Raw genomic sequence first — 27,158 nt, forward strand, 5'->3', positions numbered from 1 at the left:
CAGGCACCCGACCTGATCGGGTGTAAAAAACCCGCGTGACGGGGATATCGGGCGAGCGTCCCGATGTCGTCCCGCTCTCGCGTGAAATTTCGGCCGGCAGTCCGGTTGGCGGGCGGGCGAATCGGCAGGGCGGCTTTTTGCGTTTTTCACGAAACCCCGCCCAAGGGGTCCCGGAGGCAGCTCTCTGCTTTCTCTCATCGCACCCCCCCTCCCCCACCACCCCCCCCACCACAACCCCGGCAGCGCTGAGCCTTTGAGAGCGCGTGTTTCACCCGTTAATTGGCCAGGGCTGATGGCGGTCGGCCGGTCCGCTTCCCGGCCTCGCCCTCCGCGCTCTCCCGCCGAGCTGAAAACTCAAGCCCGTGCCTTTTTTTTCCCCCAGCAATGCTCTATACCGCGCAGCGGACTTTGATGGCGCGCGGTCAGGGAGCCTGTGGGAATCGCTGCGAGATTTCAGCCAGAGATGATAAATTTCACGGGAACAATGCTTCAGTTTTAATTCATTGGAAACGCGCGCGCCAACACCCAGATTTTCCAAATCGGCGGCGTTCGGCATTTTCAAAAAGGTTAATTATTTCTCATGGTTTCCCCAATCCAGTCCAGGTAGTTGACCACCTTCGTGTAGAACCCGACAGTGCCACACCTAATGCCCCAGGAGACAATGCCACCAACAAAGAACTGGTTCTGCCTGGGCCTGGGAAGGGCGAACACAAAAGCCCCCCCGCTGTCGCCCTGGCAGCTATCCGAGCCTCTGTCGTCGCCGGCGCAGATCATGTTGCCGGTGATGGTGACCTGGTGACCCGAGGTTTGGCTGCGGCACTCCTCCAGGTCCTTCACGGGCAGCCGGGCGTACATCAGGTCGGCGGGCAGCGTGTGGTTCTCGGTGATACCCCAGCCGGAGACCAGCCCCACCTTGCTGACGGGCACCGCATGCTGCGGGTCCCTGGCCGGGAGGCACACGGGCGAGAGGTCGGGGCCCAGTTGGACCTTGGACCGGAGCCGGACCAGGGCGATGTCATTGTCGTAGTTGTAGCCTTCACCGGCGGGCTGCTGGTAACCCGGGTGGATGAAGATTTGGTCATGGTGGAGCCGGGTCCCGTGCTTCAGGTCCTTCGAATTCGTGATCCCCGCCATCATGGGCAAGCTGGACGCCTCCTGAACCACGTGGGCTGCGGTGAGGACCCACCGGTCTGAAATAAGCGCCCCCGCACCGCTTGGCTGCTGGATGAGGACCTGCCAGGGGAAGTTGCCCCTCTTTGCCACCGACCCTTTGAGGACCCTCTCGCGGAAGATGATAGGGTTACTTGGCTTGCCGCACACTGTAACACACCCAAGAGCAAAGCTTAGAACCTTTGCCAACCATCTCCTCCATCGACTGACCCCACCCCTCCCAAGGCTGGCCACTTGCCCTGTCCGTCCCCGGACGAGATTGGATGGGGTAGGCTGGAGAAATTGGGGCTGCTTTCATAAGAACATAAGAAATTGGAGCAAGGGGAGGCCATTCGGCCCCTCAAGCCTCCCCCAACCCATCCAATAAGATCATGGCTGATCTGCCCCAGGCCTCAACTCCTCTTTCATGCCAGCTCCTCACAGCCCTCAACTCCTCGATATTTCAAAAATCTACCCACCCCCCCTTTAAATACTTTCAGTGATCGAGCCTCCACATCTCTCCGAGGTAGAGAATTCCAGACATTCACTACTCTCGGAGAGAAGAAATTCCTTCGCATCTCAGTTTTAAATGAGTGTCCCCTTATTCTGCAACTATGTCCTCTAGTTCGAGATTCCCCCACTAGTGGAAACATCTTCTCAACATCTACCCTGTCAAGCCCCCCTCAGAATCTTGTACGTTTCAGTAAGATCACCCCTCGTTCTTCTAACCTCTAATGAATAAATTTAGCCGTTCTGGATAAGTCAATCCCTTCATCCCAGGAATCAGCCGAGTGAATCTCTTTTGAACTGCCTCCAATGCCAGTATATCCTTTCTTAAATACGGGGACCAAAACCGTACACAGTACTCCAGGTGCAGCCTCACCAACACCCTGTCCAGTTGTAACAAGACTTCCCTATTTTTAAACTCCAACCCCCTAGCAATACAGGCCAAAATTCCATTTGCCTTAATGACTTGCTGCACCTGCATGCTAACTTTTTGTGTTTCATGCACAAGAACACCCAGATCCCTCTGTGCTGCACTTTTTTGGAGTCTCTCTCCATTTAAATAATAGTCTGCTTTTTGATTCTTCCTACCAAAGTGCATGACCTCACACTTTCCTACATTAAACTCCATCTGCCAAGTTTTTGCCCACTCACTTAACCTGTCTCTATCCCCTTGCAGATTCCTTATCTCCTCATCACAACATGCCCTCCCACCTATTTTTGTATTGTCAGTGAATTTGGAGCCAAGTCATTAATATCGATAGTAAATAAGTGAGGCCCTGGGACTGATCCTTGTGGCCCTCCACCAGTTACGTCTTTCCAACCCGAGGAAGAGCCATTAATCCCGACTCTCTGTCTTCTGTGTGTTAACCAATCCTCAATCCGTGCTAATGCATTACCCCCAATACCGTGAGCTCCTATCTTGTGCAATAGCCTTTTATGTGGCACCTTATCGAATGCCTTCTGGAAATCCAAATACACTACATCTACTGGTTCCCCTTTATCAGCCCTGCTTGTTATATCCTCAAAGAACTCTAGCAAATTTGTCAAACACGATCTCCCTTTCACAAAACCATGTTGACTCTGTTTGACTGTGTTAAGCTTTTCTAAATGTTCTGCTATTTCTTCCTTCATAACGGACTCTAGCATTTTCCCAATGACAGATGTTATGTTGACTGGCCTATAGTTTCCTGCTTTTTGTCTCCCTCCCTTCTTGGACAGGGGCGTTACATTAACAGTTTTCCAATTCGCTGGGACCCTCCCGGAATCCAGTGAGTCCTGGGATATATCGACCAATGCCTCCACTGTCTCTGCAGCCACTTCCTTTAAAACCACCTCAGAGAAGAGCAGGTTGAGAGGGGATTTTGATGGAGGTGTTCAAAGTCATGAGGGGGTGGGGTCTGGACAGCGCAGAGCGGGAGAAACTGTCCCCATTGGTGGGAGGGCTGAGAATGCCAGGGCGCATTGGTAAAAGGAGCCATGGAGACACGAGGAAAAGCTTTCTCACGCAGCGAGTGGTTGGGGTCTGGGACGCGCTTGCCTGAGGGTGAGGCGGAGGCAGGCTCCATCGAGGCTTTCAAGAGGGAGTTGGATTATTACCTGAAAAGGAAGAGCGCGCAGGATTACAGGGAGAAGGCGGGGGAATGGCACGGGGTGAATTGCTCCTTCGGGGAGACGGTGCGCACATGATGGGCTGAATGGCCTCCTTCTGTGCTGTAACATTTCTGTTATTCTGTGCCTGATAGGACTCCAAAAAGCTGTTCAGTCCCTTATGTGCAAATGCAGATTGATGTCCCCATTCGCTAGGGACAGAAGAACAATGGTGGGAGGCCATTCAGGCTGTTGGACCTGTTCTGACATTCAACTCAATCAGGTTTTTTTCTCCCATCTTCCATGTTATTCTTCACTGAGTGACCCTGCACTGTGCCACAGTCGAGAACTCTTGCCTATGAATTTATGAATTAGGAGCAGGAGTGGGCCACTTGGCCCCTCGAGCCTGCCCCGCCATTCAATATGGTCATGGCTGATCTGAATGGTACCTTTTCTCCCCCTTGTTGATCAAGAATCCATGCCTACCCTGCAACATGTCACGGGAATTCCTTCTGAAATGGAGTGCACATTGTGCTTTAAATCAGCGGGTGAGTGTCTAAGTGTGGTACAAGCCTCGTACCCTGAACATGCCCGACAGAGCATGCTGGTCAGTTATAGACGCTGAGCAAATCAGTTACTTAAGAACGTCGGAACAGCTGGAGGCCATTCAGCCCCTCGAACCTGTTCCACCTACACTCTAACATGACCTGTGAACTAACTCCATGTACCAGCCTGTGCCCCATATCTCCTTCAATACCTTTGGCTCACGATATCGATCTCAGTTTCAAAATGAGCAATCGATCTCATGCCATTTGCCATTTGCGGAAGAGGGTTCCAAACTTTCGACCATCCTTTAGTGTGTGGAAGTGTTTCCTAACTCCGTTTCTGAAAGGCCTGGTTGAATTTTTAGGCGATGCCCTCTAATCCTAGATTCTCCAACCAGCAAAAATACTCTCTCCTTGACAAAAGGTGGTGGCACAGTGGCATTGCCACTGGGCTGGTAATCTAGTGACCCAGAGTTTGGGGACCTGGGTTCAAACCCCACCACGGCAGATGGTAGAATTTGAATTCAATAAAAACCTGGAGTTAAAAGTCTAATGATCTGTCTAACCATTGTTGATTGTCATAAAAACTCATCTGGTTCCCTAATGCCCTTTAGGGAAGGAAATCTGCTGGTCTACATGTGACTCCAGACCCACAGCAATGTGATTGACTCTGTTTAAAAAAAAAATGCCCTCTGAACGAGGGTAATAAATGCTGGCCTCAGCAGCAATGCCCACATCCCATGAACAAATAAAAAGAAACTCTTTTTTCTGAACAATATTCTTGTGTTTTTCCCGATGAGTGTAAAGCTTAAAGTTTCAACAACTTTTCTCTCTTTGCAGCACATTCAGCAAGGTCCTTGCTACCGGACGATTGTGTTTTTAATCTCGTCCCATAGCTGATAACCGCTAGACTCCAGGTATCGTTCTGGTACCTCTAGGCCAATATGTCCTTCCTAAGGTGTGGGACCCAGAACTGCTCACAGGAACTCCAGACGTGGTCTAACCAGGGCTTGGCCTAGCTGAAGCATGAATTCTAACTTGAGTTACAACCAACAGAAACATGGAATGGTTACAAACGTATGAAATAGGAGCAGGAGTAGGCCATTCAGCCCCTCAAGCCTGCTCCGCCATTCAATAAGACCATGGCTCATCTGTTTGTGTTTTGAGTTTCATGTTCCCATCTACCTAACAAGAATCTATCTGCCTCTGCCTTAAAAATATTCAGTGACCCCGCCCCCACCGCCTTCTGAAGCCGAGAGTTCCAAAGTCGCACAACCCTCAGAGAGAATCTCTGTCCTAAAAGGGTGACCCCTAATTTTAAACCAGTGCCCCCTAGTCCTGGACTCACCCACAAGAGGAAACATCCTTTCCACGTCCACCTTGTCAAGGCCGTTCAGGATTTTGTAAACTTCAATCAAATCCCCCCTCACTCTTCCAAACTCCAGTGGAAACAAGCCCAGTCTGTCCAACCCTTTCCTCATAAGACAACCCACTCACTCCAGGTATCAATCTAGTAAACCTCCTCTGAACCGCCTCCAATGCATTTACATCCTTCCTTAAATAAGGAGACCAAAACTGCACACAGTATTCGAGATGCGGTCTCAACAACGTGATGTATAACTGAAGTATAACATCCTTAATTCTTGGTTCAGTTCCTCTCATAACAAGAGACAACATTCCATTAGGCTTCTTACAGCATAGGAGGGGGTTATTCAGGCCATCATCATGTCCCTGCTGGCTTTATGCCCCACTTGATGTTTTGCTACTTTGGGTGCAATCAAAATTGCATAAATTACTGACAGGCTCATCCACGGAGTGCGGGGGCATTTATATGAGCAGAACCAGCATCGGGGTGAGTTATACCAAGAGCTGAATAATGTGGGCACCCCCTAACTCCAGCTCCAAGTCAGGTTCATACACCCTGCCATGCATGAGTTTGGTCATTGGCAAAATCGGCTGCAGGGCACTCATCCCGTTTAAAACGGCTGGATGGATAAAGGGCACGAACCTGCGGCATGAGCTGGTGCTTCTCCCTGCCTCCCAGCTCCCACTGTGAACGGGGAGAGTAACCCAAGCCCCTCACTGGAGGACGACTCGGTCTTTGTCACGGGTGTTTACTCAACAATGATAAAACCTGCCTGGCCCTCTGGAAATTGGGGTGAATATGCGCTCCCGTGGCCGAGTGGGAAATGGTCTTGGCGAGGGGTGGGGTGGGGGGGTGGGTGTTGAGGGGGGGAGGGGGCAACTTGGAGAATAAAATTGGGCACCGCTTAAAGCATTGGGTTGCATCATTCTTGGCTGGTTGATTAAAATGACCCCATCTAAGTAACTTTTAAAAAAAAACATATTTGCTTCCTATCCCGACACTTTTTAAATTAATCAACGTCCTCTTAATTGCTGAAAGGAGAGACAGTGTTGCTGAAACTTTTCCTTCTGCACTCATCAGGACAAGTGCGAGAATGCCAAATTTCCAATGAGCACAACTACAATGAGTACGAACTGCAGGAGCAATGGGTGCTGATTTTGCCCAGCAAGTCAACTTTGATTGGCCGAGGTGTTGCCACGGAGAAAATAATAGGGAGCTGTTGGCTCCTCAAGCTCCCAGGTAATTCAAAACAACGGTGCAAGGCTTAACGGGAGCCACATTACAAGTTCAGCCAACACAAAATCTCTACTGTTAGATGGGGTTTTGTGATTGGGCAGCACTTGTTGAGCAATCTCGAGTGTGCTAATAGCCACACAAACAACCAATTGATGATAATAAGTTGAGTTCATAATGTGGCTCATTTATGCTTGCTAGAAGCAACATGCATTCATATGCAGGGACCTGTTCTCTGCAAACAAAAAGAATATGTTCAAGCCTTGTGCCTTTTTTGAATTAGCCAGGAGCTTGGGGAGCCTGGTCCCTTCCTCCATTGCATTACCTTGGCTCATCAGAGACTTGCCAACCGATCAGCACACTTTTCTCCTGTAGCATAAATTGTAGCGATTGTTTGAAATTTGGCATTCTTGCATTTGTCCTGGTGAGTGCAAAACAAAAAAGCTTGGGCAACGTGACTCACTTTCCAGCAAGATTCAAGCTCTGTGCTATGAAGCGACAGTTATTATTTATGACTGCATTTTGTCAATAACGATCACTGCGTATACCTGGAGTGCACTTCGGGAGGGCTTGTCCTGTCCCATTATTCTTCCATGTTGCATCAGCAGCGCAGACAAATTCTTCTGTCAAGAGAACACAGCACATTCGTCAACAGAGGCATTCACTAAATCATAAAACCAATTCAGTTTAATCTGGGCTCTGATGTGTCAACATTCAAAATTCCAACCCAGGTTTTTTTCCCCTTGGACTATTCCAGTGACCGTGTTAAACTCATTCCTGTCTCGCACTCATTTCAATGTTGATCATCTCTCCCGCAAAGCCTTCCCTATATTCTTGCTGACTGGACCAGGACCAGGGTCCACTATTTCTGCCATTTTTGGTTTTACTTTCACTCTTATCCAATATATCTTACGAGTCATTTATGAGACTTCATACAAAAAAATATTTGTTTTCGGGATGTGGACATTGCTGGCCGGGCCAGCATTTATTGCCCATCCCTAAGTGTGTCTTGAGAAGGTGGTGGTGAGTCACCTTCTTCAACCGCTGCAGCCCCTGTGGTGTAGGTACACCCACAGTGCTGTTAGGAAGGGAGTTACAGGATTTTGACCCAGCAACAGTGAAGGAACGGCCGATATATTTTCAAGTCAGGATGGTGAGTGGGCTTGGAGGGGAATTTGTAGGTGATAGTGCTTCCATGCATCTGCTGCCTTTATTGTCTAGATGGTAGAGGCCATGGGTTTGGGAGGTGCTGTTAAAGGAAGATCTGTGGCTTATTAGTCATGAGATCATAGAACAATTGTCAAGAAGGTATAATAATTCTCATAATGTTAGTGGAATTTATTGTAAAATAATGGTACCTATGTCTGTGTGTGTGTGTGTGTGTTTGTTTGTGTGTGTGTGTGTGTGTGTGTGTGTTAGACTTAATTGGATTAAAGGCAGCTGGTCTGAAGGCTTTGATGTAAACATGGTATATGTGGGAGAAGTTTAGGATGTAAGGTGTAAAAGGATATTTGCATTTTTAAATAAACAAGACTAGATTGTTTTCAAAAGAGGGAGTAAAGTATGTCACCTAGCCAGTTGAAGTTTAGAAACAGTGTGTTTATTTTTCCAGAAAATTACTGGTAAACTTAGTACTATGCAAGATTTTTATTATCAGAAAGGTAAAGTCCAAAGACACAGTGAAACAATGGGAATTTGAATTCAAAGGGGAAAATATGTATAAAGGAGTGAAGGCTGTGTGTAAGGGTAAACATTGTTAAGGTTTAACAAGTGTGAAAAGTCTTCAGCATTTATGCTTCAAGCTGCTGTTTTCAAAGAACTGAAGTTAAGGGAGGTCATTTTGAATTTAACTGGTTCAGGGTGTCATGTTTCTTTGTCTGGGTCTTTTAAAATCTATGTGTCTTACTGTTGCCTTAACAAAAGTATGACTGGGGGTCAGATTTAATAGGTGATTTAAAAATTATTATAGTAGTGATTCATAGACATACGTATATGCTTAAAATCATTTCTCTTATTAATAAATGTTTAATCTAGTTTTGTAAAAACCTATAAGACTCGGTGGTCTTATTACTACCGAATTCAAGGCACACATCTCGAAATTTATACAAGTTGCAAAACAAGTTGCGGCAGTTGTTTCATGTTTCCCTCTTGAGATTTGAGCAACTCAGCATTTACCAGTGGCTGTGCTATAACACAATGCAGCACAGAAGGAGGCCATTTGGCCGCTGTGTGTGTGATGTCTCTGAAAGATCTACCCAGTTGGTCCCAGTTCACTGCTGGGAGAGCCCAGAAGAGGAATTGGGACCCAGTCAGACTGACCGACTGAGTCTGAGAAGGCCCTTGGAGAGAAAGGGGGGGAAGAGGACTCCAGCCAGGAGCCGCAGGACAAGTCTGAAGATGCCTGATGAGTGCTGGTGCTGTGCTTTGCCAAACTAGGACAGAGAACTGGAGCCTCAGCGGTGAATACTCTCTGTAACAGTTGTTTCTTGGAGTTACGCTTTCCCTTGGCAGTTTATACAGTTTGGATACCGGTGGAATAAAAGGGACTTTGTTTTTTAACTTTTGCGCATTCCGCGTGCTCAAACTACATGTCACATCTCTCCTCTGAGTCAGAAGGTCATGGGTTCAAGTCCCCCTGAACACTAAAATCTAGGCTGGAGGTGCTATCTTTCAGTGGAGCTGTTTAAACCGAGGTCCTGTCTGCCCTCTCCCATGTTGACATAAAAGATCCCATGGCACTACTTGGCGTATTCTCTCTGGGGCCAAGACCGTACATAAATTTCAAACAATGCTTGGCAGTTAACTGTCAGTCACCATCTCCGGTACATTCTCCATGGCAGCACCTCTACCAATCAGAGCCCGCTTGCCAGCCGATCAGCACTCTCTTCACATAGAGTATAAATTGTTGTTTTCCCCCTTGTGCTGGTATCTTGTAAAGTGTCCTGATGAGTGCAAGATGAAAAGCTTTGACACGTTTCTTTTCTCAGCAGCAATAATAACGTTTAGCGTCGTCTAACATCAAAGTAACCACAAGTGAATATGATGTCCAGTGGCCCTCTGGCATTCAGGCTATTACTTCCCTTCCGAAAATATATTCTTCTTTAATATAACCTACTTACGGCTGCTGTCTGATTCCAGTTGGTAATAAGGTTCATTGCACTGATACCGAATTGTGGATCTATAGGTGGTGATATCGGTCTCGGTAATAAATGCGACCCGCCCGTTCTCAATCGAAGGTGGATACGAGCAATCGACAGCTAAAGGAGAGCACAAAAAAATGAACAGAGTCACCTTGCAGTCGGGCTAGCTGTCTGGCGCTGCAGATCACGTCTCAACAGAGTTCCAGCCACTGTCACCTCCCCCGCTGGGGCTCGCTGAACTACACTGGCTCCCGGTCCATCCCGGATTTACAAAAACGCTCTAATCCCGCCACGGCCCGGCCTCATCCCCATCTCCTGTAACCTCCTCCAGCCTCCTCCACCCTCCGAGGTCTCCGCGGCCCCTCCGATTCTGACCTCGCGGGAGTGTTCCCCCCACCCCGGTTTTAAGCGCTCCATCGTTGGCGGCCGTGCCTTTAGCTGCCTGGGCCCCAAGCCCTGGGAATTCTCTCCCGAAATCTCTCCGCTCCCCCTTTACTCTTTCAAGACGCTCCAGCATCCGCGGTATTTTGCTTTTGTATGAATGCAAGTTGCCATTGGGGAGTGGAACTGCTATTTCAGATAGCGCCATTAGTATCTTGCCAAGTGACCTGGGTTAAAATACCCCTTTAACCGAATTGGTCTGCAATTAACCCACCCCCCCACCGCCCCATCCCCTATTCGCTCGCTAACTCAGTTGAATTGCCTTGATGCCATCTAAGAGGCAACCACATCGCTGTGGGCCTGGAGTCACGTGTAGACTGGGGCCAGGTAAGGACGGCAGATTTCCTTCCCCTGAAGGGGAACCAGATGGGGTTTTTCCCTAAAGGGGCGTGAGTGAACCAGATGGGGTTTTTCCCTAAAGGGGGTATGAGTGAACCAGATGGGGTTTTTCCCTAAAGGGGCATGAGTGAACCAGATGGGGTTTTTCCCTAAAGGGGGTATGAGTGAACCAGATGGGGTTTTCCCCAAAGGGGCATGAGTGAACCAGATGGGGTTTTTCCCTAATGGGGTATGAGTGAACCAGATGGGGTTTTTCCCTAATGGGGTATGAGTGAACCAGATGGGGTTTTCCCCAAAGGGGCATGAGTGAACCAGATGGGGTTTTTCCCTAATGGGGTATGAGTGAACCAGATGGGGTTTTCCCCAAAGGGGCATGAGTGAACCAGATGGGGTTTTTCCCTAATGGGGTATGAGTGAACCAGATGGGGTTTTTCCCTAATGGGGTATGAGTGAACCAGATGGGGTTTTTCCCTAAAGGGGCATGAGTGAACCAGATGGGGTTTTTCCCTAAAGGGGGTATGAGTGAACCAGATGGGGTTTTCCCCAAAGGGGCATGAGTGAACCAGATGGGGTTTTTCCCTAATGGGGTATGAGTGAACCAGATGGGGCTTTTCCCTAATGGGGTATGAGTGAACCAGATGGGGTTTTTCCCTAAAGGGGCAAGAGTGAACCAGATGGGGTTTTTTTTTTTAACGACAATCTGATATTTTCCTGGCCACCCTTACTGAGGTGAGTTGATTGCGGTGAGCGTGTTTCACAGCCCGTCTTAGACCGGTAGGCAGAGCAATCTCATTGCAACGTGCTGAGCCCGAGGGACCAATATCACTGCCGGCCATTTCTAAGCATTTACCATGGATTCAGGCGTAAAGGTCAGGAGCTGGTGGAGAGCGGGCGCTGAGGCAAAGCGGGCATTAACTGATTTCCTGTCTGCTACGCTCAGTGCCCAGCATTCAACTCGGTTGCACTCGGTTCCACCTCTGCCATTTTCCGCCGATGTTCCAATTTTCCTCTCCCCGACGTGACCTTTTTTTCGCTTCTTCGCTCACGGGGGATGCGGGCGTCGCTGGGCCTGGTCCCGGCGTTTATCGCCCCTCCCTAATTGCCCCTCAAGAAGGTGGTGGTGAGCCGCCTTCTTGAACCCGCTGCAGCCCCTGTGTGGTGTAGGTAACTCCGCAGCGGTTTTGTGGCAACTGAGTGGGCAGTGAAGAGTCGACTGCATCGCGTGTGGGCCTGGAGTCACGTGTAGGCCCAGACCGGGTAAGGACGGCAGATTTCCCTCCCCAAAGGGGGCATGAGTGAACCAGATGCGCCAATCCGATATTTTCATGACCGTCCTTACTAAGGTGAGACGAAGGCCCTGACGATGTTACGCAGACCAGCACCGGCTACGTGTAATCCAACCTCAGTAGATTAATGAGGAAGATAATTCCAGAACACGCCGAATACCACTTACGCTGACATCTGTACACGGGAGTGTTCCAAGTCCCATCCTGTTGACATTCTACAAAAAAATTGGGGATCGTCTTAAAGCCCTAAGGGGAACATTACAACAAAAGCGTTAGTTTTTTTTCACTAGAACTGTCTTCACAATCAGTCACAGTGTTATTAATTAACTTAGGTGGCATCCTTGCTTGGGGAGGTGGTGGTGTGGTGGCATTGTTACTGGACTAATAATCCAGGAACCCAAGGTAAATGTTCTGGGGACGGGGCTGTTGAAAGTCCAATAAAGGCCATGAAGATCTTGTCAGATTGTTCCAACTGGTTCATGAATGCTCCTCTAGGGAAGGAAATCTGCTGTCCTGACCTGGTCTGGCCTACATGTGACACCAGGCCTGGGGTTTACTCTTAAGTGGCCCACTCAGTTGTCAAGGGCAATGGGGGATGGGGGATAAATGCTGGATGGCCTAGTGATGCCCCCACCCCCATGAGCCAATGAAAGAAAAATCCCTCCAATCCCCCCTGCCCCCTCCCTCTCTCTTTACCCTCCACCAGGCCCTTATCCCTCTGAGATCTCTGCGTTCCTGGGATTCTAGCCTCTTGCGTGTTACTGATTATTGTCGCTCCACCATCGGCGGCCGTGCCTTCAGCTGTCTGGGCCCTAAGCTTCGGAAATCCCTCCCTAAGCTTCTCCACCTTTCCCTCTCCCCGCCCCTGCCCCACCAACTTCAGGACGCTCCTCAAAACCGGCTTCTTGGACCGAGAACCTGCCCTCATGTCGTTACGTGGGGCTCGGTGTCAAATCCTGTCTGACAAGGGCCCCTGGGAAGCGTCTTGGGATGGCTTTGCTCCGTTCAAGCGGCTATATAAATGCAGTTTGCTGTTACTGTCAGCTTCCAATCAGAACCCAATTAACCCTTCCGAATTGTGATGGGGTGGTTTGTTTGAGTTGCTAAATGGACAAGCGCATTTGCCGCTCTCTTAGTTTTGGTCTTTTGTAAGTTCTCCGCTTGGCGATTGAGGTCACTTTGGTCTTGTTTGTTGCTGAGGGGTTTCCTTGGTGGATTTTCCCAAGCTCGCGAGGCGGTGGGATGAAAGGCAGGATTAACAGCGTGAAGGAGGGAAGAAAGTAACGTGAAAAGCAGAAATGGAGAGAAAAAGGGAACGTGGAATGATAACGAGGAAGGAAAGATAGCGCACGGCGGGAGGGACAGCAAGACAACGCTTCACAGGAAAATAAGGGAGGCTTTGAGGCGATGGGGGCAGAGTGGTGATGTCACTGGACGAGCAATCCAAAGGCCGAGGCTAATGCTTGGCCGGGGAAGCAGGGGTTCAAATCCCACCACAGCTACTGGTGGAATTTAACCTCAGTTAATAAATCTGGAGTTGGTAGCTAATCTCGGTCATGGTGACCATGAAACCATCGGCGATGGCCCCCAAAAACCCCACCTGGTTCACTAATGCCCCTTTTAGGGGAGGAAATCTGCCGTCCTTACCCGGTCTGGGCCCACATGTGACTCCAGACCCACAGCGACGTGGTTGACTCCAAACTGCCCCTCTGAAATGGCCCAGCAAGCCCACTCAGAGCCAGGGCAATTAGGGATGGGCAACAAACGCTGGCCTTGCCAGTGATGCCCACACACCGTGAAAGAGTGAAGTGCAGTATGGAATTAATTGGAGTTAAACTCTGTGCCCAAACCCATATTGTACCTGCCTGGCAATGGTTGATGGTGCTGTGTATACTATATAGTATTGAACCTTTCCTTTGTCTGAATTGTAATAACTCATTTCACGTTGTACAGAAGCATTACTCTGTCTGATCCGGTAATCCACGTGACCTGGGATCCTAGGATCATGGACTGGTTGCAGCACAGAATGAGGCCATTTGGCCCATCGGGTGTGCACCGACTATCTGCAACAGCAGCCCAGCTGGTCCCACTCCACCACTCTTTCCCATCGCTCTGCTAAATTTCCTCCCTCACAACAATTACCCAATTCTCTTTTCGAAGTCTCGATTGGATCCGCCCTCCACCGCACTCTCAGGCGGAGCATTCCGGAACCTAACCACTCGCTGCTTAAAAACTAATTTTAAAAAAAAATGTTGGCTCCTTTGCCAATCAATTGAAATCGGCGTCATCTGGCTCTTGATCCTCCCACCAATGGGAACAGTTTCTCCCTATCTACTCCCTATCGATCTACTTTAGAATATAAAAGCAGGGATGTGCTGCTGAGGCTTTATAAAGCTCTTATCAGACCACATTTAGAATATTGTGAGCAGTTTTGGGCCCCGTATCTCAGGAAGGATGTTCTGGCCCTGGTGAGGGTCCAGAGGAGGTTCACGAGAACGATCCCAGGAATGAAAGGCTTAACATATGAGGAACGTTTGAGGACTCTGGGTCTATACTCGATGGAGTTTAGAAGGATGAGGGGGATCTGATTGAAACTTACAGAGTACTGAAAGGCCTGGATAGAGTGGGCGTGGGGCAGATGTTTCCATTAGTAGGAGAGACTAGGACCCAAGGGCACAGCCTCAGAGTAAAGGGAAGACATTTTAGAACAGAGATGAGGAGAAACTTCTTTAGCCAGGTAGTGGTGAATCTATGGAATTCATTGCCACAGAAGGCTGTGGAGGCCAGGTCATTGAGTGTATTTAAGACTGAGATAGATAGGTTCTTGATTGGTAAGGGGATCAAAGGTTACAGGGATAAGGTGGGAGAATGGGGTTGAGAAACTTATCAGCCATGATTGAATGGCGGAGCAGAGTCGATGGGCCGAATGGCCTAATTTCTGCTCCTATGTCTTAGTCTTATGGTCTACTCTGTCCAGGTCCCTCATGGTTTTGAACACCTTGGTCCAATCTCCCCTCAAACCTCGTCGCCTCCAAGGGGAACAACCCCAGCCTCTCCAATCATTCTGTCTAACCGAAGTCCCTTAGTCCTGGAACCGCCCTTGCGAATCTTTTCTGTGCCCTTTCTAAAGCCTACACGCCCTTTCCTAAAATGGTGGAGTCCAGAATTGGGCACCGGCCGCGTTGATTGGCCTGTTTAATGGGAAGGGATTGAGGTCGAAGGTCAGGGTGGGTGCCCTACCGTGAGATTCACATGAAACGCCTTTCGGACCAGACTGAGGCCCACGAGGGGGACCCCATGCCCGCCGAGAAACGGGCAAAGTGGCCTGCTCACCTCCACAATTTCATACCCTCGCTTGCAAGTCACCTTCACCGAGTCTCGAAAACTGAACCTCGGCCGGGAGGGCTCCAAGAGGCTGTTCGGCAAGACGCGGTTGGGGCAAAACGTCTCCACTCCTGCGGGCAAAAGGCACCATCAGCAACGGCTAAAAACAATTCGACCCGTTCATGTGAGAAAAAGCCGCGCTGCTGTTGCCACGGCCGATTAACAGGAAGCGGCGATTGGAGCGCGCACACGCACGGTTTGGAATTCACGGCTGGTAGGGGGCGAGTTCGTGCCGGAAGAATAATATCACCGGGATTGTCAACTTCCAGAGCGCGGCGTGATAGTTCAGGATTATTCCGAAAGGCAGTTGGAGGGGCGTTCGAGGGAAATGATGCAGGGATGATGCTGGGGGTAGAGCGGGGGTGGGGAATGGGCCTGACTGGATTGCTCTACAGAGAGGGGCAGTACTGGGTCGGCGGGCCGATTGGCCTGGCCCTGCGCCCTCATGAGCTGATGACCCTACTCCGCTCAGGGGAAGAATGGCGATTGTGCGCTAGTCGAACTCTGTGAGATAGGGCGGATGGAGGGATGGGAGGGATGAAAAGGGACCTGGGTAAAGTCAAAAAGCCAATGGAAGGATGAACTGGCTAATTTCCGGTTGGGAGGCAGGGGTTAGAAGTGGCCGCAATGCTTTTGGCATAGGGGGTCGGAAAAGACAACCCCCACTTCCTTATACCCTGTTATCCAGCAACCTCCCCTCAGTAATCTCAGTCGGCAGGAACCTCCTTACCCGGACAGGGGCGAGAAAGCGGAACTCACCACCACCGGGGAGGTCTAAAGCCTCGGGGGATTAAAGGGGGAGTGGGGCAAACACATGAGGGAGACAGGAATAGGAGGATATGCTGATGGGATGAGATGAAGAGGTCGGGGGGTGGGGGCGGTGACCATAAGACCATAAGACATAGGAGCAGAAATTAGGCCATTCGGCCCATCGAGTCTGCTCCGCCATCCAATCATGGCTGATAAGTTTCTCAACCCCCATTCTCCCGCCTTCTCCCCGTAACCTTTGATCTCCCCTTACCAAACAAGAACCTATCTATCTCGGTCGGTGCAGTGCGGTGTATCAACAGCAGCATGGAGCAGATGGGCCGAGTGGCCCATTTCTGGGCTAGGAATGCTTTGTCACCTGTCGCAACCCTCTAACCGGCATTGCTCCGCTATCGCGTGGCTTATCTTGACTCCTCCTGATGAACTACTGAGGCAGGGAGTGATTGAAGCTGACGCCTATCTTAGCGCAGCCCAGCACCAATGCCGGGGGGGGGTGGGGAGGGGGTCCGTGAACGGGTGACTGGGGGCAGAGCTCGGAAGGAGCGAGGAGGCAGCAGATATCGCAATCCCGCTCAACACCACCCCTTCGGCGGACACTGCCCGCAGCAACAAAAGGTTCTACGCTTGACATGACCCACCAGCTAGGAGCAGGCCCACCATTGTCGGTTTGGTTTGGCAGCCCCGATAAAGAAAATACGCTTAAAAGTACTCACTTTTGCAGCTCCGCTGGTCGCCCTCGATCGCGAACTCAGACGGGCAGTAGCAGTGATACCCGCCGACGGTATTCCCACAGTAATGACTGCAGCCATGTCCATCCAGCTCACACTCGTTGACATCTGGGCCGGAGAGGGACCCCAGTCATTCAAATTGGACAGAGAAGAGGGAAGAGAAAATCAGCTTGACTTCTGAGTGAGTGGTGGGGGGGTGGTGGGGCAGAGGTCCAATTACAACAACAACTCTATATGTATATAGCGCCCCTCACGTAACAAAACAAAGCCTGACCCAGAGCCCTGTGAGGAGGTATTAGGTCAGGGGGACCAGAAGTTTGGTCAAAAAGTTTGGTTTTAAGGAGCACCTTAAAGGAGGAGAGAGAGGTGGAGAGGTTGAGGAGGTTGGGGTGGGGTGCGGAATTCCAGAGCTTGGGGTCCAGGCATCTGAAGGCACGGCCGCCAATGGTGGAGCGATCATAGTTGGGAATGCAACAAGAGGCCAAAATTAGAGGAGTGCAGAGGCCTCGGAGGGTTGGTAGGGACCGGAGGAGTTTAGAGAGATAGGAAGCGGGGGGGCGGCGCAAGGCCATGGAGCGTCTGTCTATCGCAGCCTTGAATGTATTTAATGACCCAGCCTCTACAGCCCTCTGCGGTAAAGAATTCCCCAGATTCACTACCCTCGGAGAGAAGAAATTCCTCCTCATCTCTATTTTAAATGGGCGACCCCTTACACTGAGATTATGCCCTCTGGTCCTAGACTCTCCCACAAGGGGAAACAACCTCTCAGCATCTACCCTGTCAAGCCCCCTGTGAATCTTATAAGTTTCAATAAGGCCCCCTCTCATTCTTCTAAACTCCAATGAGTACAGGCCCAACCTACTCAACCTCTCCTCATAAGAAAATCCTTCCATACCCGGGATTGTTGGGACACAGCAGTTGGTAAAGGCCGAGTTGTTTAAATCCCAGAAGGAAACTTGAACAAGTGTCATAACCTATATTTTCAATGGGTATGTTTGAGCTGCAGCTCTGAATTCAGGAATAAGACCACTGAGCTTCAAGAGATTCTTATATATAAAACTAAATTGAACATTTATTAATTTAACAACAAATTAAACACATACACATGTCTACAAATTACTATCATCATAACTTTTAAACAAATCGTCAAATTAATCACTCCCAGGTAAATCTTCACCAAGGCAACAATAACCCATAGACTGTAAACAGACACCAGGCAAAGCACATTTGACCTTACGAATTCAAAATGAGGTCCCTTGCAATTTGGTTCATTTGCAGACACAGTTGTAGGGCTTAAAGGCTGCTTAGATCTTAAATGCCTCTGATCTACACACACAAATTCCTCTCTGTTTATACCTAGCCTTTCCTATGAATGTAAATTTTCCAGTGTATCCTAGGCTTTTTAATTTTATCTCTCCTAACATTAAAACCCCTTTCATGGCACCAATTTTATTAGTAATATAAACACATTGCTCGGTGTCTCTTAGCTAGGTGTAAGATTTTACTCCCTTCTTTTGAATGGTTTATTCAACAAATGCAAGTGTACTCTTTACCTTCTAGCCTTTTGTTTATCTAAGTAACATCTCAAACTATTATGCATCAAAGCACCCAGACTGGCTGGCTTTAATCCAATTAAGGCACACTCACGCACACACATAGACACTGACCCTACTACAAGTCCAATTTAAAAATAAGTTCCAATAACGTTTTAGGCATTAACACCTCCCCATGACAGGATCAACCTAGTGAACCTTCTCTGGACTGCTTCCAATGCCAGTCTATCTTTCCTTAGATAAGTGGGCCAAAACTGTTCACTGTATTCTAGGTGTGGTCTAACTAGCATCTTGTATAGTTTTAACAAGACTTCCCTATTTTTATACCCCAGTCCCTTTGAAATAAAAGTCAGCATTCCATTTGCCTTCCCTGTTACCTGCTGAACTTGTATGTTAGCTTTTTGGGATTCATGCACGAGGACTCCCAAATCCCTCTGTGCTGTAGCTTTCTGCAGCCTTCCTCCATGTAAATAATATTCAGCTCCTCTATTCTTCCTGCCAAAATGCATAACCTCACATTTCCCCATATTATGCTCCATCAGCCAAGTTTTTGCCCGCTCACTTAACCTGTCTATATCCCTTTGTAGACTCTTTATGTCATCCTCACCACTTGCCTTCCCACCTATTTTTGTGTCATCTGCAAACTTGGTGATAGTACATTCACTCCCCTCATCCAAGTCATTAATATATATTGTAAATAATTGTGGCCCCAGCGCTGATCCCTGTGGCACTCCACTAGTTAGAGGTTGCCATCCTAAAAATGCCCCCCTTATCCCAACTCCCTGTCTTCTATTAGTTAGCCAATCCTCTAACCATGCTAATATACTACCCCCAACACCATGGGCTCTTATCCTATTAAGTAGCCTTATGTGTGGTACCTTATCAAACACCTTTTGAAAATCTAAATATATTACATCTGTTGGTTCCCCTTTATCTATCCTGCTTGTTACCTCCTCAAAGAATCCTAATAAATTTGTCAGGCATGAATTCATCTCATTCTATTATTATATTCGATTTCTTTCTTGCATATGTGTTTCTAGATGGAAATAGAAGATGATGGTCAGTCATCATCACTGGTGCATTCTCCATAGCAACACCTCTACCAATCAGAGTCCACTTGCCAATTAATCAGCACCATCTTCACATACAATATGAATTGTTGTTTCCCCTTGTATTGTTGCTCTTGTGAAGTGTCCTCATGAGTGCAAGATGAAATCATGACATGTCTCTTTTTTAGCGGTACTCAAGTCCTGGACTACCAAGTAAATAAATTGTAAGTGCATTCTTACCCTTGTGTTTAGCGAAAGAAGCCTTCTGCACAATTGTTACATTATCTTCAGGATGTGGGCATCGCTGGCAAGGTTGACGTTTATTGCCCATCGTAATTGCCCCTTGAGAAGCTGGTGATGAGCCACCCTCTTGAACAGCCGCAGTCCATGTGGTGTTAGGGAGGGGGTTCCAGGGTTTTGACCCAGCGACAGTGAAGGAGCGGCCGACATATTTTCAAGTCAGGATGGTGAGTGGCTTGGAGGGGAACTTCCAGGTGGTGGTGTTCCCATCTATCTGCTGCCCTTGTCCTTCTAGATGGTAGAGGTCGTGGGTTTGGAAGGTGCTGTCTAAGGAGCCTTGGTGACTTTCTTCAGTGCATCTTGTAGATGGTACACACACTGCTGCTACTGTGTGTCGGTGGTGGAGGGAGTGAATGTTTGGGGATGTGGTGCCAATCAAGTGGGGCTGCTTTGTCCTGGATGGTGTCGAACTTCTTGAGTGTTGTGTGAGCTGCACTCATCCAGGCAAGTGGAGAGTATTCCCATCACACTCCTGACTTGCGCCTTGTAGACGGTGGACAGGCTTTGGGGAGTCAGGAGGTGAGTTACTCTCCGCAGGATTCCCAGCCTCTGACCTAGCCCGTTCCTGGGTTGAAATCCTGGAACTCGCCATCTGACGGCAACTTCACCACATGGGCTGCGGAGGTTTGAGGGGACGTGTCACTGGGACCTTCTCACAGTCAATTAGGGATGGGCAATAAATGCAGACCTGTTCAGGGACACACAAATCCTGTAAAAAAAATATTCCAGATAAGCCACCCTGGTTCCGAGGCACGAAAACCTAAATACATTTCCGGGTGCCAAATCACTTTGGCTGTGAGATAGGGGTCCTACTGGACAAAGAATGCAAAAAGCTCTGCTTGTGGAGAATTTACAGCCCAGCCTTGCAATCCGACAAGGTCGATATGTCCCTGCGGGAACCACTTCACTTTGTGACTTACCAACGTGGGAATAGAGTGCCAGGAAGCCTGTGAACTCCGTGGTTTCGAAACCATTTGACGCGAATGAAACCCTCAGTGAGTCCCGGGAGGAATAATATTCGTGGAGTCCTGGGTCACCTCCGTCATCTTCCCACCTCCCGCACAGTTTAGCCAGCTGCTTCCCCTCTGAAAGGAACTGCAGTTAAAGTCCGAGTGTTATTAGTAACCATCGCAAGGGCAGGTCAGAGGCTGGGGAATTCTGCAGGGAGTAATTCCCCTCAAAGTGGCGGTGGGGGGGGCCACAGGGTTGCTTACGTCTGCCTGAGAGGGGCCTCGGGAGGTTTTTTATTTCTCTCCTGGAACACGGCACCTCCGGCAGGGTAGCACCCCCCCTCAATACCGGTACCGCCAGTGTCAAGCCTGGACTTGCATACTCAGGTCCCTGAGGTGGGACTTGCGAAGCCACAAGCCTGCTGACTCTGGGACTGAGGGTGATGCCCAAGGAGGACGCTCGGCCTGTCTTTCTGGCCTGCAGTTCGTCCGTAATCTACTCCCTGAGCTGCAAGTCATACCGCTCTGGAAGAGTAACATGCCCCAAGCAAGATCCTTCGATCAATAGCAAACGTGGTGACAGTGCATAGGATGTAGAACTGTAGCAGGCCATTCAGCCCGACTGATCTATGCTGGTGTTGATGCTCCACCTGAGCCTCTCCCCACCTCACTTTGCCTAACCGTTAACAATGATTTTTGGGGAGACTACGAAAGGTTTGGCTAAGGTAGACACAGGAAAGCTGTTCCCAATACCCCATGGGGCAAGAACTACGGGACACAGGTGGTTTTCGGGCAAGTCATTCGGCGGGGGGGGGATGCGCGGGAGGTGTTTTGTTTTAACGCAGTGAGTGGTGATGACCTGGAACTTGCTGCCCATGAAGGGGGTGGAAGCAGAGGCGATGAATGATTTCAGAAGGCAATTGGGTGGCACTTGAGGGAAATAAACTCGCAGGGATGCGGGGTTAGACTGGGGGGGCGATGGGACTGACTGGATTGCTCTACAGAGGGCCAGAAGGAATTGATGGGCTGAATAGCCTCCTTCGGTGCTGTAATGACATATTATCCTTCTATTCCTTTCTCCCTCTTGTATTTATCCAACTAGCCTTTTCATGAATCTACACTACTCAACCCTATGGTAGGGAGTCCCACATTCTCACCACTCTCTGGGTGAGGTAGTTTCTCCCTGAGTCCCCAGTTAGATTTCTTAGCGTCCATCCAATATTGATGGTTCCCTAGTTTTAATCCACCTCTACAAGTGGAAGCACCTTCTCCACATCTACCCTATCAAACCTCTTCTCAATCATAACTACCTCCATCAGGTCACCCCCTTAACTTTCTCTTCTCAAGGTCTTTTCTGATCTGTATAACCTCAGCTCTTGGACCCACCCTTGGAAATCTTTCTTGCCTGTCCTCCAGTGCCCCTGCACTCCCAATACCTCTATGTGGCTCTGAAGAAGAGTCACATGGACTCAAAATGTTAACTCTGTCTTTCTCTCCGCAGACGCTGTCAGACCTGCTGAGTTTTTCCAGCTATTTCTGTTTTTGTTTCAGGTTTCTAGCGTCTGCAGTCTTTTGCCTTTACCTCTAAGTGGCTTGTTTGACATCCCTCTGATCTTTCGATGTCAAAGTAAGGGATGTAAATTTTGACAATGTAGCCTTGTGGTGCTGAGATGTCCCAGGTCTCACTGCTGTTAGTCGGATAACGCAGAGGGTGGTTAGGGGAAGAGAATTCTCCGGAAGGTTGCTTCAGGTGAATGGCACAGGATGCAGGCATCATGACGAGCAACAATACAGGTGACCTGCGTCAAATCAATCAAATGTTGCTTGTTAGGGCTAAGCGAAGCAAATTGCCAGAAACCTGTAGAAGAAACATCACAAAAAGATGCACGCAAACTCTTACAGCAATAATTATAACAACTCGCATTTATGTATCAGGTTTAGAGTCACTGTGCATTTGTGTCAGTCTGCGTTTGTGCGTATCTCGGTGTATTTATCTCAGTCTGTGTTTGTGTGTGTCACTCTGTGTATTTGTGTCAGTCTGTGTTTGTGTGAGTCTCTCAGTGTATTTGTGTCAGTCTGTGTTTGTGTGAGTCTCTCTGTATATTTGTGTCAGTCTGTGTTTGTGTGTGTCTCTCTGTGTATTTGTGTCAGTTTGTGTTTGTGTGTGTCTCTCTGTGTACTTGTGTCAGTCTGTGTTTGTGTGTGTCTCTCTGTGTATTTGTGTCAGTCTGTGTTTGTGTGTGTCTCTGTGTATTTGTGTCAGTTTGTGTTTGTGTGTGTCTCTGTGTATTTGTGTCAGTTTGTGTTTGTGTGAGTCTCTCTGTGTATTTGTGTCAGTCTGTGTTTGTGTGTGTCTCTGTGTATTTGTGTCAGTCTGTGTTTGTGTGAGTCTCTCTGTGTATTTGTGTCAGTCTGTGTTTGTGTGTGTCTCTCTGTGTATTTGTGTCAGTTTGTGTTTGTGTGGCTCTCTCTGTATATTTGTGTCAGTCTGTGTTTGTGTGAGTCTCTCTGTGTATTTGTGTCAGTCTGTGTTTGTGTGAGTCTCTCTGTATATTTGTGTCAGTCTGTGTCTCTCTGTGTATTTGTGTCAGTCTGTGTTTGTGTGAGTGTCTCTGTGTATTTGTGTCAGTCTGTGTTTGTGTGAGTCTGTGTATTTGTGTGAGTTTGTGTTTGTGTGTGCCTCTCTGTGTATTTGTGTCAGTCTGTGTTTGTGTGAGTCTCTCTCTGTGTATTTGTGTGAATCTGTGTTTGTGTGTGTCTCTCTGTGTATTTGTGTCAGTCTGTGTTTGTGTGAGTCTCTCTGTGTATTTGTGTGAGTTTGTGTTTGTGTGTATCTCTCTGTGTATTTGTGTCAGTCTGTGTTTGTGTGTGTCTCTCTGTGTATTTGTGTCAGTCTGTGTTTGTGTGAGTCTCTCTGTATATTTGTATGAGTCTGTGTTTGTGTGTGTCTCTCTGTGTATTTGTGTCAGTTTGTGTTTGTGTGAGTCTCTCTGTGTATTTGTGTCAGTCTGTGTTTGTGTGTGTCTCTCTGTGTATTTGTGTCAGTCTGTGTTTGTGTGTGTCTCTCTGTGTATTTGTGTCAGTTTGTGTTTGCGTGAGTCTCTCTGTGTATTTGTGTCAGTCTGTGTTTGTGTGAGTCTCTCTGTGTATTTGTGTCAGTTTGTGTTTGTGTGAGTCTCTCTGTATATTTGTGCCAGTCTGTGTTTGTGTGTGTCTCTCTGTGTATTTGTGTCAGTCTGTGTTTGTGTGTGTCTCTCTGTGTATTTGTGTCAGTCTTTGTTTGTGTGTGTCTCTCTGTGTATTTGTGTCGGTCTGTGTTTGTGTGTGTCTCTCTGTGTATTTGTGTCAGTCTCTCTGCGTATTTGTTTCAGTCTGTGTTTGTGTGTGTCTCTCTGTGTATTTGTGTCAGTCTGTGTTTGTGTGAGTCTCTCTGCGTATTTGTTTCAGTCTGTGTTTGTGTGAGTCTCTCTGCGTATTTGTTTCAGTCTGCGTTTGTGTGTGTCTCTCTGTGTATTTGTCTTAGTCTGTGTTTGTGTGTGTCTCTCTGTGTATTTGTGTGAATCTGTGTTTGTGATATTGTGATATTGACCAGACAATCTATTTTTGTGATGTTCGTTGAGGGATAAATAAACACCATATACCGAGGATAACTTCTGTCCTCTTCTTCAAATTTGTGCCTTGGAATCTTTTACTTCCACCTGAAAGGGCTTCGGTTTAGCGCCTTACCTGACTGACAGCATCATGACGGTGCAGCACTCCCTCAGCACTGCGCTGGAGTGTCAGCGCTGAGCTTGGTGCTCAAGTCTCTCAGTGGAACGATGAATTCACAACTTTCTGACTTTCTGAGAGTGCTGCCCACTGCTCAGCAACCTGCATTTATCTAGCAGCTGTAACATCCCTGTGTATTTGTATGGGCACCTGACCTATCAACTCCAGTTATTTGTATTCATCCTGGTTTGTGGGTTCATTGGCAAGGCCAACACTTATTACTTATCCCATATTGCCCTTAACTAAGTGGCTCGCTCGGCCGTTTCTGGGGGCAACGCTGTGGGCCTGGAGTCACATGTGGGCCAGATCGGGTAAGGACGGCAGATTTCCTTCCCTATAGGACATCAGTGAACTAGACGGGTTGTGGCAATAGGGTGAAGTTCCGATTTCCGTGACTTCCTTGTTCATGTTTTTCCCTTACCGACGCTTTGTACTTTGTACATCACATCACACATCGTGTGGGCAACATCTGCTTATCGGCGTTTCCTCTCCCTGAGGAGAAACCTCTGGAAGCTGATCCCTTCCTTTAGCCCTGGCCATGGACCTACAGTTCTCTCTTTTTTTTTTAAAGCGCCTTTAAAACAGGAGTGGGAAACGCTGCCTGGAATAGTTGCAACTGAACGGAGAGGTTAACCTGGAAGTGTCCGAATCTCTTGGTCCAGAGCTGCAATAGCGCGTCTGTTCAATTTCGAAATGCTCACCGAGTTTTGCCTGCCAGTTTCGAGGGGATCCATTATTTTTTTCTTAAAGGGGGAGGGTCACTTTTTAACGTTTTCCTGCATTGCTCAGGGGGCTCCCGCCGTCTGTCGTTACAGGTGCCGCAATTTGCTGCAGGGTAACTGCACAAGGTAACGCTGCCCTCACACCTGCTGGGGGTCCATCCAACTGACTCCCACTGACGATCACATTCATCACTCATGGTTTCGCCATTTGCAAGGTTTCGCGGGACCATAACCCCCCCGTAAACAGTGGGATGTTACTGCAATCAGGTAGTTGCATGGTCACCATTGTTGATGCAAGCTCTTTATTCCAGATTTATTTATTTAATTAAATGCAAACTTCTCCCCAGTGTTGTAGGGTCTGAACTTACGTCTCTGAATCACTAACTTAAGTTAATTATATTAAGATCCATAGGTAAAGAGCTTTGTTTAATTAAGTACTTAAAGCACTTATAAAGAGAGACTGCTGGGATACTGGGTTAGTAGGTTGTAGGTAAACATATAGAATGCTGCATTCTGTTAATAAATCAACTAAGAACAGGATTCATTTACAGGATGTGGGTGTCGCTGGCTGGGCCCAGCATTTATTGCCCATCTCTAATTACCCTTGAGAAGGTGGTGGTGAGCTGCCTTCTTGAGCCGCTGCATTCCATGTGGTGTTGGTACACCCACTGTGCTGCTAGGGAGGGAGTTCCAGGATTTTGATCCAGCGACAGTGAAGGAACGGCCGATATATTTCCAAATCAGGATGGTGAGTGGGCTTGGAGGGGAACTTGCAGGTGGTGGTGTTCCCCATGCGTCTGCTGCCCTTGTCCTTCGAGGTGGTAGTGGTCGTGGGTTTGGAAGGTGCTACCTAAGGAGCCTTGGTAGGTTCCTGCAGTGCATCTTGTAGATGGTACACACACTGCTGCTACTGTTCATCTGTAGTGGAGGGAGTGAATGTTTGTGGGTGTGGTGCCAATCAAATGGGTTGCTTTGTCCTGGATGATGTCCAGCTCCTTGAGTATTAGAGCTGCACTCATCCAGATTGTGTCTAGTTTTATGCTTCATCATCTAACCTGGGGTCCATTTATCATATTAAGTTTAATCTTTGGATTAGTGTCCAGTAACGTTCCCAATGATTCTTTCCTTGCATGAATGATGCACCTTACATCAGTTCCTTGACCAAAAACAGTATTTGTATAAAAAAATTCAAATGGATCATGAATATGCAATAAATAATGGTTAAGCTAATTTTCTATCTCCACTAAAAGCTATTATTAAGATGATGGATTATGAGAAAATGTACATGATAAACCTCCATCTAAAATGTTCTTTTACCAATAATAGCCAGCTATGTCTCGGTAGCACTCTCGTCTCTGGGCCACAATGCTCCAGATTTAAGTACCACTCTTGGCCCTGAGCATAAAAGTCAAGGCAGACACCCCCCAGTGCCGTAGGGAGGGAGTGCTGCACTGTTGTGGGCGCCGTCTTCCGGATGAGATGTAAAACCGTGACCCTATCTGCCCGCTCGGGTGGATGTAAAAGACCCCCTTGGCCACCGCTTTCAGGGAGAGCAGGGGGGCGGTGACCTGGCCAATATTTATCCCTCAATCAACGTCACAACAGCAAAAAAGAAAACAGATTACCCGGTCATTAATCACTTTGTCGTTTGTGGGAGCTTTCTGTGCACAAATTGACTGCCGCATCTCCTACATTCCATGCTTCAAAAAGTGCTTCGTTAGCTGTAAAGGTCTTCGAGAGTCCGGCCGTTGTGAGAAACACCATGTAGAAATGCAAGTCTTTAATTCTTTTCAAAAAGGCTGCCAGTTAACGGTTATTGACTGCCTTGAGATAAGGACTATACTTTCACCTACTTTAAATAAATAAAGTTCCCGGCAATAAAATCACCCACTCCCTGCACTTCAGACACATTAAACATTCATTACATTGAGATTCTCTTTCGAACTTACCACATGTTTCCTCATTGCAGGCTCTGCCTAGGTAAAGGATTAACTTATTAAAGGCCCCGTGTTTAGTGCTTTTCCTGCTATCACAATATTTACACACGATCCAATAAGCAGGCTGGGTGTGTGACCACATTCAACCTCCACATCTCTTGATCTTTGACTCCCTGGTTATAGATCAGAGATCTTTCTGCACATCAGAATTTTTCTCATTTCTATCCACCCCCATCCCGACCCTGCTCTTACCTGAGGGCAGGATATTTTAAATCAGGGATTGGAACCTTTCTTTGATAAACTGGGGGACATGTGAATCATGACAGAGACAGAGAAACAGGAAGTGATAAACAGATAAATAGAAATAAATAGAAACCAAAGTAAGCAGAGATAGACAGGTATAAAG

General features: G+C 48.1%; 1 protein-coding gene across 3 annotated transcripts; it reads right to left on the reverse strand.

The window, feature by feature from the left end:
• Window positions 1–471: 471 nt before the first annotated feature.
• Window positions 472–26,910, reverse strand: LOC144674655 (complement C1s subcomponent-like). Of its 3 annotated transcripts, none has more exons than XM_078535909.1 (9): window positions 26,765–26,910; window positions 21,908–22,124; window positions 20,296–20,470; window positions 16,459–16,581; window positions 14,927–15,048; window positions 11,761–11,839; window positions 9,507–9,644; window positions 6,936–7,010; window positions 472–1,319 (listed from the first exon to the last, which is right to left on the reverse strand). In XM_078535909.1, exons 1-9 carry the CDS (start codon window positions 26,767–26,769, stop codon window positions 568–570), a joined length of 1,686 nt encoding a protein of 561 aa, XP_078392035.1. In that variant the 5' UTR covers window positions 26,770–26,910; the 3' UTR covers window positions 472–567. The 3 variants fall into 3 exon arrangements, with proteins under 3 accessions (XP_078392035.1, XP_078392036.1, XP_078392037.1); XM_078535910.1 differs by having other exon boundaries at window positions 6,936–7,007; window positions 26,765–26,881; XM_078535911.1 differs by lacking the exon at window positions 6,936–7,010 and having other exon boundaries at window positions 26,765–26,881.
• Window positions 26,911–27,158: the final 248 nt, after the last annotated feature.

This window comes from Cetorhinus maximus, unplaced genomic scaffold (assembly GCF_964194155.1).
Source record: "Cetorhinus maximus unplaced genomic scaffold, sCetMax3.hap1.1 HAP1_SCAFFOLD_744, whole genome shotgun sequence".
Taxonomy (NCBI): domain Eukaryota; kingdom Metazoa; phylum Chordata; class Chondrichthyes; order Lamniformes; family Cetorhinidae; genus Cetorhinus; species Cetorhinus maximus.